Raw genomic sequence first — 13,713 nt, forward strand, 5'->3', positions numbered from 1 at the left:
TAGTTTATTATTTAGAGTTTATAAGTTTAGTATTTAGGGTTTAGGGTCTGGGGTTTAGATTCTGGTTTATGTTTTACAGTTTAGGGCTTAGAGTTTATGATTCATGGGTTTTAGAGTTTAGGTTTCGCGTTTAGTGTTTAGGGTTTACCGGTTTATGATTTAAGGTCTGAGATTTAGGGTTCCATTTTATATTTTACAATTTATGGTTTTAGAGTTTAGGCTCGGATTTATAGTTTATGGTTCGTACTTATTAGACTCTGTTTTCTTTGTAGGCGCTGGCCCTGCTATTAGTATCCAATACCAATTTGTTGACTCATGGGCCCCTCTGTCGAACGGACCTGTAATGGCCCCGGAACCAGTTAACCTATCACCTGTGGGGTTCAGGCTTACATTGTTAATGCTTACAACCAACCAACAACCAAGGTCATTAGGTGGGTGAGCACTTAAGCTGCACGAATCTTAAAGCAAATATGGACGGCAAATAAAGGGTGCGTACCTGCGCACCTGCGTAGGAAATCCGTGTCGCCTTCCTTGCCCCACATCCATCTCCTCATTCACCATCACTAGCGACCCAAGCGTGGTGGCTAATCCTCCAACTGCTACATGGCAAACTCGGAGTAGCCAAGCGGCACCCGGAGGCTGGCGGGGAGCTAGACCTTCCAAAAGTCAAGCTCGGCAAGGGGCGGTTGCATCGGCACCGCTGTAGCGGCATTGCTATCAGCGGTGGCGACCAGGCCAGCCGAGCAGGAGGATGAGGGCTGCCACCAGACTGCACCCCACGCTGCCCAGGAGCGGAGTCAGGAATTTGTTTATTTCATTATTAGGGGGCCAACCATATTAATTTATATAAAAATTTAATTAAATTTCAAATTTATAATGCAAAATTAGGAACCATAGGGGGCCAGGCCCCTGCCCGCCCCCCTAGCTACGCCCCTGACGCTGCCCCCACATAGTGGGTTGCAGCAGCACCCGCGCCACACACCACGCTCCAATATATAATGTTTTTTCAGACATCAACGCATTCTTCAAAAACATAATATTTCAAAAAAAATAATTAGGCTTTCTGGAGCTCATTCTCTCTCATTTTCATTTATCTTTTCAGGGTCAGTAGTGCTGTCTCTTACATTGTTTCTGTATTGGTAGTTGCTTCTTTTTTCTGTCCTGTAGTTCCTATCCTGGATTAAGCTGATGTCCTTAGCGGTCATGTATGAACAATATACTTTCCATAATAGCAGGAGTTTTTTTTTAAAAAAAAAAGAGTTCTCAAATAGTGTGGGCAGCTTAAAACCGAAGCTGCCCGCCAGCAGGGAAAGATTTATGCTGGCAGGCATTTATGTTGGTAATAGAATGCTACCTGTTCTGACGGTCAACATTGGTCACTGGACTAGTGTAAATCGCAACGGTGGCAAGATCCGACTAAAACTTCTACATGAACTATCACTACAACCGTGTGTTTTAGTATTGTAAGTACACTCAATATTAACCCTTATACTAAATAGCATACAATGGACCGAACAGTCGGAACAGAATGTGGCAGAATAGCAATGTCCACGGATAATCTTACTATTACTAATGGAATGCTCCTTTTAAACCTTCACGAAGACATCTAAGATTCTAGGTGGACACTCTAAAAAAGAAAAATTTAAAAAATTGTCACAAATATCAAAAACATCCTACCATCCTAATAAATTAGCCACATCTGCCAGTTTGAAAATAGACTAAAGTAACCCTAAACATATATGTAAATTACCTACCTACTTCTACCATTATAAAATAGACTAAAGTAACCCTACATATGTATGTAAATTACCTACTTCTGCCATTATTATTATCATCGTGTAAATTGCTCACCTATGCTATTATAAAAATGATGCAAATAGCCCCCCTAATTTTGCATATAAATCATCCAATTATATCATTATTAAAAGTTAAAGTAGCCCATAAATCTAAATCTAAATTATATAATTATAACAAAGTATTAAAGTGCACCAATATAAATTTCAAAATTACTATTTATATCATTACTAATATATTATATATATTATTATTAATTTAAAAATAGGTAAAATCTTTGGCTTCGTCTGCTGACATAAAAACAACCATTTCCATGTCTTTGGATTCAACCCAAAAAGGTTTGCCTGCTCTTAGATGCATAAACCCTTGTGACCATTTCACAAACTTTGTGTAACTCTTCCACTTCTAGTAAAAATTCTGATGTCCTTGCTTGATAATAAGCACTAGCAGGTTGGTGAAGCATAATCCAAGCATGAGGAAATGCTATATGTTTGGTGGGTTCTCCTTCAAGCAGAATGAAGGAGATATGGACCCACAATATGTGTCACCATATATTAATGTATGATGGAAGAGATAATAATGCCAATTCACGAACAAATGGTTCAGTTAAGTATATATATTAAATACACCTAGAGGTGTAATGCAAAATAAAATATACTACAATTAGATAATGATAAATATATACTTTATAGTATGTGTTAAAATATTTAATAAATGAAAGAGGACATATAATAGATAATTATAATTATTAGCTATAAGTCTATTTTTATATTAATTCTAATTAGCTCGTACGAGAGCATAGGTTGATAGACTAGTGAATAGCGAATGGGAGATTTGAATATATAAGCTCTAGTGATTTTATTGTAAATGTGTTATTAGCATATAGCTGGCTGATACTTATTGAACATTAGTGGTACGTAACCACGTCGTCATCACATCTATAGTGACACCTCATTAGAGCATTATCGATCATGCGATTTGGTTCAGCTGCGGCTGGGATGACAAGGTCTCTATCGCATCGCCCAGGGGCCACGCTGCGTCAACATAGTACTCTCCGTATTTCACCTTGGTCACGAGTGTGAACTCTTTGGTCGGCTCCAAACCTGTGCGAAAAAGTTGCCATGTCAGCACAGGTATAGAAGTACATCCGATCCACATGGGAAATAAATAAAGCAGAATTATTTGCATAGTCATACTTATATTTTATTAGCTCATAATATTTGATAAGCTGCATAATCATCAAAAAGTATCATTTCATAGGTTGGAAAGCGTCGCGTCGAGTGCGCGTGAGCACAGGTTTGTGGCTGCTTGCAAGGTGTTCGGCAGAATGCCTAAGGGCAGTCGTGGGCGCTCGGCCGCGTCGTAGGCAGCGGGTGTGCGTGCAAAGGCGCTAGGGCGGCATTCTAGGCCGTTCTAGGCGACGGTGCTTCAGCAAGGCAAGGTCACGCGCACCTATAGGTTGTGTGGTCGTGCGCACCATGAGTGCTCGACGAAATGCCCAAAAGGGCTCGCCATGTGCGAACTCTACGGCGTGGTTGGGTTCGTGCCCAAGCGAGGCAACAACGTGGCGAGCATGTGCAAAGGGGGCAGAAAGGCCCGGCCTTGGACAGCAAGGCATGTGCACGAGCCGGGTGCGGCCACGGCGAGGTCAGGCAGCGGCGCGGCGAGGCAAGGCCAAGGTTTTGGCCTGGCAGCCGGCCGAGAGGGCGACGGCGGTTTGCAAGGTGTGGCGGCGGCGCGTCGGGCCCCTGCAAACGTAAAACTAGGACGGGAAAGACCTATGGCTGTCTACGGATGGTTCATCGGCGGCGCGAAATTCACACCGAACAGCAAGGAGATGGGCTGGACGGGACGCAGCAGCACCTACCGGCTCAAGTCGAAGGAGAACAGGGTGAGGCAGAGGCGAGGCGGAGCCGTGTCGGGTTGGTGCTATGCAGGCTGCGCTGGAACGTCGATGTCGTCGATCGGGGGCGCCGGCATGGTGACGAGCTCGGGCGGCGGCATCCTTCTGCTCGATCCGGTGGTGTCCCGTGGGCAGCTTGGCGTCGGCATCGTTCTCCTCATGCCCAGCGGCGGCGCCGAGTTGCGGCAGCAGGTACTCCTCGCTGGCTTGGTGGCGCTCGGCGTCGGGTCCAGCGTCGTCCTTCTCCTTGGACACGGCCACGGTATTGCTGGTTCGGGCGGCGTTCCTGAGCAGCGGACGCGGCGGCTCTTATAGGGGTCGCGGACGCCGAGTGACGGTTGGGGCGGCTTGGCGCGGGCGCCCGGGACGCGTGGCGGCAATCTAGCCGCGCAAGGCTAGGGTTGGGCTTGCGCGAAGGCAAAAGCGTTCATGGGCACGGCGCGGGGCGCGTGGGTGACGTGGGCGCGGCCGGCTCCCCTCGTTGTCGCGGAGCGGATGCGGAGAATGGCGCGGGGCGTCGGCGCGGCTTGCGAAGGCAGAGGCGGCGTCGGGAGGTTGGGGAAAAGGGAATAGGGCGCCTGACTGGCGGGCCCCTGCTGTCAGCGGCTCAAGGAAGGAAAAGGGGGTGGCGTGGTGCTGGGCTGGGCCGTGGAGGTTCAGTAGGCCGGGGTGGGCTGCGTGAAGAGGTTTGGGCCGGACAAGTGCAGGCCGAAAATGGCCAGCGGACTGGTGGGTTTGGCAGGCTGTGTTTTGGGCCGGTTAGGGAGTTAGGTGTTAGTATCTGAATTTAAATTGAAGGGCTTACTTCAATTTAAATTCCACACAAGTTCAATCAATGAAATAAACCCGAAACGAATTCGAATTAAACAAGGTAGATGCAATAAATCCGGGTAACTCCAAATATTTCTCACACTAGCAAAATATTTTCCTTAATTCAAACAAAGTTTTTAATTACTAGGAATTTTAGGGAGAAAGAATTCTTACTAATATGAAATTATTACAGCACTGCCACAAAAAATTTTAAAATTCACATTTTTCGACTTTATAACATTCCGGAAAAATCCGGGATGTTACACTGTTCTCGATCAGTACGTGGATGCACATGCTAATATTTGTGTCTGTCTTACTAGTTCTATGATTCAGCTGGTTACCGACTTGACGTTCTCCTTGCTGTAGTTTCAGGCAATCCAATGGTGGCATTCTCTTCCCGAGCGGTGGTGGCCGGACCGAGCCCAGAACGACAACTATGAGTGAATGTCTGCTAAGACCCAAGAGCGAGGGTCGTTGTAGCCGGCCTGCGTTGCTCGCCAACCGGACGGAGATAATAGAGGCTCCTTTGAAGTCTAAGCCACCTAAAATTCTAGGTGGACACTCTAATAAAATAGAGAAATTCTATAAATTCTCACAAAAATAAAAAACATCTAACCTTTAATATAACAACTCTAATTATAATAGCCATTGGATCTGTTATTTTTTCTTATAAATTACCCACCTCTGCCATTATGAAGATAGACTAAAGTAACCCCCTAAACATGTATCTAAATTACTCACCTATGCCATTATAAAAAAAATTAAAGTAACCATCTAATCTTCGTGTAAATTACCCACATATGCCATTATAATACAAATAGCCCCCTAAATTTGCATATAAATTATCCAATCATATCATTATTAGAAGTTAAATTACTCCTAAATCTGAATTTAAATTATATAATTATAATAAAATATTAAAGTGTCAATATAAAAATCTAAATTACAATTTCTATCATTACTAATATTATTGTTTATATAAAAATACTACCCACGATGTGTCACCATGTATTTATGTATGATGGAAGAGATAAGACTACCAATTCACAAACAAATAGTTTAACTAAATATATATATCGAATACATGTGGAGGTGAGATGCAAAATGAAACCTATTGTAACTAAATAATGATAAATATATATTTTAGAGTATGTGTTAGAATATTTAATTGATGAAAAAGAGCGTGATATACATAATTATAATTATTGACCTCATTCTTATATTAATTTTAATTAGCCCGTATGGGAGCACGGGTTGATAAGCTAGTTGAATAAAAAGAGAAGGGTGACCCATCACTGTCGGGTCGTAATACAATTCGGCGCTGAAAGTGACTATCACCACCGACTCATGCGGTGATAGCTATTTTAATTAAACCGGCAGTAATAGTCTATTTACAAAGGGTATATCTATAGTAGTGCTTTCTACTCCTCCTTATATGATTTGGCAGCACTCCTGCCTTTACTTTCAAAAAAAAAATGTAGTAGTGATCATGCTTTGTTAGATTGACAACAGCATGAATTCATTACTAAAGTACGCATACTAAGAACAATTCCCCCATTTAATTTGTGATCATATTGTTCTCTACTTGACATATGTTAGAGCCTGATAATAACTTGATTATGCTAAAATAAGATGCCATCTTGCACGCCCATAAAAGATACTACTTGGCTGGACTTGGAGCTAACCTATTAAAAAATCCTATTACATATTCCATATGTATTGTTTATTAATACTTAGGGAAGGGGGTAGGGTGGTTGTCATAATAAGGTTTCTCGCCGACCACTCTGCGCCTTATGTAGGGTCAAACTGATGGCGGCTATGTCTTCATTTTCCATCAACAAGTCCACTAGTGCGGGTGTACTGATTGATTTAAAAGCTCGCTCAGCTGATTGATTCCAGGCGGGTCGAGAGTCGAGCAAGATCAAGCAAGTCCTCCGATCATGAAGATGAAGATGTACCATGTGAGCCCCCAGCGGAGATCTCCCGCGCACATGCTGAAGTTGGTGGCCACCGAAGGACAGCCGTTCCGGTGCGACGGCTGCCAGGAGCTCGGGACAGGCCAGAGGTACAGGTTCACTGGGGCTGCGATCACTATTACAAAAACGGTTTGTAGAAACATCTCGAATTTTTTAGAGGCGGACTAAAAATTCACATGTTCTCACAAATATAGCGAGGTTGCTGTAGCAATAGAATCGCCTCTAAAAATTCATTTGTAGAGGTGGATCACCTTCTCACCCGCCCCTACAAATAGGCACCATTTATGGGGGCGTAATCCGCTCCTGAAAATTTCATTTGTAGGGGCAGATCACCCCTACCTGTCCTTACAAATTGCGCCCATTTGTAGGGGTGGGTGGGGGGTTGAAGCGTCCCAACAAATAGCATTTCTGGGAGCGCCCCCCCCACCCGCCTCTAAATATGGGCAATAAAAGCAACGGACTCCCTTCTTTCTCCCGACAAGCCATTGATTGCTCGGAGGAGAAGCTCCACGAAAATAAAAATAAAAAGGAGAAAAGGTTTTAAGCTTTGTTTTCTTCAAGTTGAGGGCTCTAGAAGGTAAGTAATGCTAATTCCATGTCATTTCTAAGCTCTTTGTTAGTTTTAAGACTCAAATGGAGCTCTCTTTGCCTCTAGCTAGATCTAGATCTCTATGTTGTGTATTTGCCATTTGAGGCACCATTTGCCTTAAACTTTTGGATGTTGTTGTGCTATTGTAGTAGGAGAACAAGATTATGTAATCATTTGAACTAGATCTATATATTTATCGTCATTCCTAAGTAAATTATTTACTTGATCTATGGAGGAGAGAGAAGGAGATTTGTTTTTTTTCTATTTTGACACATATGCATGATAGTTTTTGTTTTTCAAAACTTAGTCGTACAATAATAGGTTGAGTTTTGATTTTTTGTCTATTTAGTACTTTTTAAATTATCTTTTTCAATATCTACGCATATATAGAAGTATATATTTATGTTCATTTAGGGGTTCATTTTCTTTGAGAAAGTGATTTGATTTATTTTTTTTATCTTTACACACATGCATGATATATTTTTTCCAAGATTTGTGGTACAATAATAAGTTTGATTTTTGTTTTTTTATTTAGTACTATTTAAATTAATTTGTTTTTCAATTTCTATGCATATATAGAATTATATATTTATTTTTATTTAGGGATCCACTTACTTTGAGAAAAAGATTTGATTTATTTTTTTTTATCTTCATGCACATGCTTGATAGATTTTTTTTCCAAGATTTAGTGGTACAACAATAGGTTGACAGCACGGTAGATGGGAGAGGTCGGAGAATTGGGGAATTGAGAATACAAGAACACAATTGGTGAAGGCAGATGAATGATTAGGAGTTCAGAGAGTTTATTTACAAATTGGTTCATGCCCTCCTCAGCTCGATCGCGCCGCTCACCGCTCACGCACGCTACGCCTGGTAGCGGATTGGGCCAATTGGACATCCCCGTTTCTTGACTTACTGGTTGGCACCCCGGTTGTGGCACGTTCAAAGCGATTTGATCATTTGACTTTCCACTTGAGTCACAGGCTCAAGACAAGTGTGACGAATAGCAGAGTTCCAACTCAGAATCGTGACGACACGACACGAGGTCACAATCAGAAACAACCAGAGCCCTGTTACAGTCGCCGTAATGTTCGGTCGGCCTCGCCGCGTGAATTCTACGAAGAATTGGGCCTGTTTGCTACCGGATGGCGGATGCCCGGACCAAAAACACAGCACCATCCATCTGTACGTTACGTGGGCTTTTCGCTCCTCCTCCTTGCGTGCGTGTGCTCCTTGCCGCTTGTGTTGTGTGTGCGGTGCGCGAGCAGGCCAGATTCGTCGCGTGCACAGGTGAGGAAAAAATTCCGGGCCCCACAAACTTCGTTTCGTGAAAATGGTGTGTTAGTAAAAATTTTAAAGTTATATATAAATCTCAATATAATTATATTATTTTTATACAAAGTAGTTGAAGAAAATTTATCAATAAGTGTATAAACAGCTAGCCCCTTCTTTTTTTAGATACCTAACCTTTTTCTCCACGTAAAGAAAAGGATAAATGAGTACATGACGTTTACATTTGCTTGTGGGCTGTCTGGAGTATCTAGATAGCTTGATGCCTTGGTCTTATCCAAATACTTAAACCCTCCGTGAGGTTCCGCACCAGGTTCTGCACTTTGTATTCTATATATATGTTCTCCTTGAGGCCTTGACTATGTACATTGCAATGTATTAATTTCCCAGTATCTACCATCCAATATGAAACTAGATTAACACGTCCTCCCTTCAGCTCAAAGTAATTTTTCTTCAATCTGTGCTGTTAGCTGCATATTTCCAGTCGGCCAGTGGATAATCGTCGACCACTTTGCTTCTTCATTAATCCAATACATGTAAGCTGCTCCATTTTATGATATTTTCCACCACGTTTTCAACACAGCTCACATTTGTTGTAGAATGGTACATATTCATTTTCTAATATATATTATTTTTTCATATATACTGTCAAAAAAATTATTGATTTCATATAAGATACGGTTGACTAATCTCGTCACTTGTTTGAATATTTTATTTTTAGAAATATTTGTGCATATAGAAAAAATATATAATGCGCACCTAAAGTACTTTCAATTCGATGAGAGATCTAATGATACTCTTTTGATCAATTTGGTCAAAGTTTGATAAAAACCCAACTGCATCACATAATTAAAAAGGGATGTAGTATAATTTAGTCAGCATTGCCCTTGTTACAAAAATTGATGTCACAAATCCGTTTCAGAAGCAAGAGGCAGAGGCATCGATGGCAGGAGCAGAGGTTGAGGTCGTGGCGCATGCATGGAAAGAATGGGGTCTCCGGACTCTGGTGCTTCTCAGCTTCACGCTCCAAGTGGCGCTCCTCATCCTGGCGGAGTTCCGCCGATGCGTCGACCACCGCTTGTTAAGGGTGGTCGTTTGGTCGGCGTACATGCTGGCTGACGGCACAGCCATCTACGTGCTCGGGCACCTGTCCGCCACCACCAGGTCTCCCGAGCACGAGCTGATGGCGTTCTGGGCGCCATTCCTGCTGTTACACCTCGGTGGGCAGGACAACATCACCGCTTACGCTATTGAGGACAACCGGTTGTGGCTACGCCACCTGCAAACACTCGTCGTGCAGGTGGCTGCAGCCGGTTACGTCCTCTACGGATCCACGGTTGTCAGCCATCCCTTGCTCCGGTGTGCAGCCATCCTCATATTTGTGGTCGGTTTGGTTAAGTACGGGGAGAGAGTGTGGGCACTTAGCTAGCAGGCCAGGGGGAATGAAGTACGATTGTTTGAACAAAGGACACTCAGGTTCTCAGTCTGCCCGTGCACATAATACAGGCCAGCGGGACACCAATGACCACCTGTTGCTGGCCTACGGCATGATAGATATCGCTAGGAACTTTTTGAAGGGACCACTACCCCATGTCGGTATAAAGCTAACGGATACTTCATGTTTGAGTGGGCAGGATCTGTACAGAATAGTCGAGATGCAGCTATCCCTGATGTACGACGTCTTCTACACCAAGGTTGTAGCGATACACGGTTGGTGCGGCGGCCTGTACGTTCGCGCAGTTTTGCCGGTTGTCACTGCCATCGCATTATTACTGTTTCATCTGTGGAGTCGTCGTCATCAGCTGGGCGGTCATTACAGTAGTGTAGACATCGCTGCCACTTATGTTCTGCTAGTTGGGGCCCTTGTCCTTGAGATGGTGTCAGCGTTGAGGGCTATATTCTCCATCTGGTCAACCGATGAGTTCGGAGTATATGGTACTACTGATATTGTTCATACTTGGTGTTGCCCAATTAGACCTGTAGTTATGCCTGTCCGCAAGCTCATCCATGCAGCTGAATGGAGGAGAAGGTATTGGTCAGGCTCAATGGGGCAACAAAGCTTGCTCCAGTTGTGCGCTCGGAGCAGGGGTAGCCGAATCAGCAAACTAGCGGTACGGATGGGAGTGGAGGACTGGTGGAACACGTTGGCTTACTCGGGCTCCATCCTCGTCTCCTCATACATCGAGCAGCTGTTGGTGGAGCAAATCCTCAAGAGTATACACTTGTCTTCAGCCCACCCAAATCACATCCGTAACTCACGTGGTCGGGCGGTGCCCAAGGGCAGGCTATACGAGTGCCTGGCCTCGAGTGTCAACCCCGAAGATTTGAGCTTGGAGGAGAGCATTCTCGCCTGGCACATCGCCACTGAAGTCTACCTCTGTTTCTACAGGGAGCGCGCAGGCGACCGGGAGAACGTTGCCGAGGCAGCAGCCCGTGCGCTCTCCAGTTACATGCTCTTCCTGCTTGCCGCACGTCCCTTCATGCTGCCTCCTACTACTAGCCGCACAGAATACATCAACATGTGCTATGGCCTCACCGGCCTGCAGTACAACTTGGCCAAGGACCTGGCTGGAATACTACGGAGCTACGGTGATGCATTGAACACCGGGACTAACTTCGTCTGGCCGCAATTGGAAGATCGTTTTGGAGGATCTAGGCCTTCCGTTTACCACAACAAACCGTTGGATATAGGATGTAGACTTGGCGCAAAGCTCATCGACGAGTCGTCAAAAGACCCACTGGCTACGGACATGCTGAAGCTGATCGTCCTGGTGTGGGTGGAGATGCTGTGCTACGCGGGCCAGCGATGCAGTTCAGATTCTCATGCCAAGCAGCTCAGCAATGGTGGTGAGCTCATCACCATCGCTGCCATTCTAGTGGAGTGCATCACAGATGCATACATGAGAGACAAGATCCTCCCTTATTATCAAGGTAAGAAATAACGGGCTATAAAGTTTAGGGGCAGCCTTCTCTAAAAGCTATAGAAAGTTATAGTGAGCTATAGCGGTAGCTAAATCATTTAGCAGAATAGCGCAAGCTAAATCATTTAATAGAATGATAAAATAATCAATAATTAAAATCATTACTTTAGCAATCACAATTCAATTGAGCCAAATTGGATTATATGATTGCATCAACAATGTATGGATCATATATCCACAACCATTTGCTTCAGTACAAGTCCAGTTTGCATAGGGCAAACATGTCATCACCACATCATCATACCTACATATAATCTAGATGGCAATATTGTATCATGCCTACATGTGTCACCATCAGACATTCACAAAATACTTAGCAAAAGCTCAGCTACACATCATATGTTAGCTTCTACCAAAATAGACCAAAACAAGTTAACTTCACATCTTGCAGGTCACAGTCAAGGTCACTGCAGTAGTTATCAACGATCACCTGCGACGGCTTCCTCGTCATCATCCTCGACTTCAGAGTCAGAAGGCTTGAATTGTATAATCGTTCAAGAAAATGTGTAACCTGTTGGCGACGTGCATCAAGACTTTCTATTGCCGCAACAGCTCTGGAGGTGGTTCTTTTCCAAAATCAGAATACATTGTCTGCAATTGAAAATGTACCCAGATGAAGATGCATGCATAGGACCATTATTTGATAGAAGCAATGAAATAATAATTACCATGATCAGTGCATGATTAACATTATTTTCCTCACTGAGTATCCCATTAGTCTCTTTCAGCTGCTCATTTTCTAAGGGGTCAGTTGGCTCCATGCCACTCCAATTTCTTGAAATTGGATCTCATGTTGAAAATCATGCCATTGAGTGGCATGATTTTCAACATGACACCCAATTTCACGGAGTTGTGGTGGCATGAATCGAATTTTCCCTTTTCTAATAGTGATCGGGTGCCCTAGCCTAAGAGGGGGAGGGGGTGAATTAGGCAACTTAAAACCTTAACCAATAGCTCCAACTAGTTTGCACAAAACTGAAACTAAAACGTGCTATCTAAATGTGTAACTACGGTTCTTCTAGTGTGAAACTCCATTCCAAAAATTATAGCCAATCCTATCAAGATACTACTCTATGAAAGTAAATGCACACAAAGATTGCAGTAAGTAAATGTGGAACCTTAAAGGAGGGATGAGAGGAAGCAAACTCTTTGACATGAGGATTTATCCCGTAGTTCGGTTGTTGATGTCTTTTACGGATCAACACACGAACGCACTAGATCGTGCGGTGCGAGAAAGGGCTCGATGCAGCTCTTCCTGCGTGGAGCGGTCAGACCGGTCTATGGGACCGGTCAAACCAGTCGCCGGGATGAAATCGGCGACAGCCGATGAACGCTAGCCCGGGAGGGAGCCCATCAGGGCAGGCGCACGTAGGGTTGTTCTAGGATCGGTAGGCCACATAAAACGCCTTTAGACATCGCAGAGACGAAGGAAGAATAGCAGATGGAGGTTGGAAAAGCTAGGGTTTGCAGAAAAGGTTAAAAGTAGAGTTTGTATTGATTTTGTTCGATTGGATCCCCTCAATCGGCCGTGACCCTTTATATTTATAGGGTGGGGTGGACTTATCCCGCAACAAATCCCTATTACAGATTTAGATCTACAAAAATCCTTATTTGACTCGAATTCCTCCTAGACCGGTCAGACCGGTCGGTCTATACCGGACAGGCCACAGTACCTCGACCGGTCAAACCGGTTGGTGCCAATTTTGGTTATCAACATATGCCCCCCCTATTTTTTTGGTAAAGCTTGCTTGCCAACAAATATTCTTCTGAGCCAAAATTATCTAAGGGCGATGATTAACACTACATCGGCCATTTTTTGTACTAAGGGCGATAAGTAATTATCAACCATGACTTGCTCTAATTAAGTCGATGTTGAAACAACTTGTTTGGGCCGCCACACCATCTCCATTGTTGCTGACATCTTTAGCATGGCCTCCACCTGTTGCTCCATTGCCTCCTTCTTGCGCATATGTTGCAGCCTTTGCTTCTGAGTATGAGACAAGCCTGAGGGACACCACCTCGGCTGTAAATACTTTGAGCCTTGCTTCTTGCTCTTCTCATCCTCCTTGCTGCAATCAGCATCTTGCTTGACCAGATTATTGCTAGCAACAATCGGTCTTTGTAGTAATGCATGATTTGGATACATAGGAGGATATTGAATATAATATGACTGCATATGCATCCTACTATAATTCATGGGTGTATAAAAGTAAGGATACCAGCAATGCCATGGAGCAATCGGTCCACTAGATGAAGTATAGTTACATTGACTCGTTTGCTCTTGATGTTCTGACGTTGAACCCGTATCCTTTGCTTCGCTTTGTCGCCTCTTCTGTTTCTGAGCAATCCCCTCCTTCTCATATTTGGCCA

The 13,713-nt window shown here is 43.8% G+C and overlaps 1 protein-coding gene across 1 annotated transcript; it reads left to right on the forward strand.

The window, feature by feature from the left end:
- The first annotated feature begins 8,719 nt into the window (after positions 1-8,719).
- Positions 8,720-12,019, forward strand: LOC120684454. Its single transcript, XM_039966314.1, has 4 exons — positions 8,720-8,898; positions 9,285-9,786; positions 9,830-11,293; positions 11,735-12,019. Exons 2-4 carry the CDS (start codon positions 9,306-9,308, stop codon positions 11,851-11,853), a joined length of 2,064 nt encoding a protein of 687 aa, XP_039822248.1. The 5' UTR covers positions 8,720-8,898; positions 9,285-9,305; the 3' UTR covers positions 11,854-12,019.
- Positions 12,020-13,713: the final 1,694 nt, after the last annotated feature.

Source organism: Panicum virgatum, chromosome 8N (genome assembly GCF_016808335.1).
Source record: "Panicum virgatum strain AP13 chromosome 8N, P.virgatum_v5, whole genome shotgun sequence".
In the NCBI taxonomy this organism is placed as follows: domain Eukaryota; kingdom Viridiplantae; phylum Streptophyta; class Magnoliopsida; order Poales; family Poaceae; genus Panicum; species Panicum virgatum.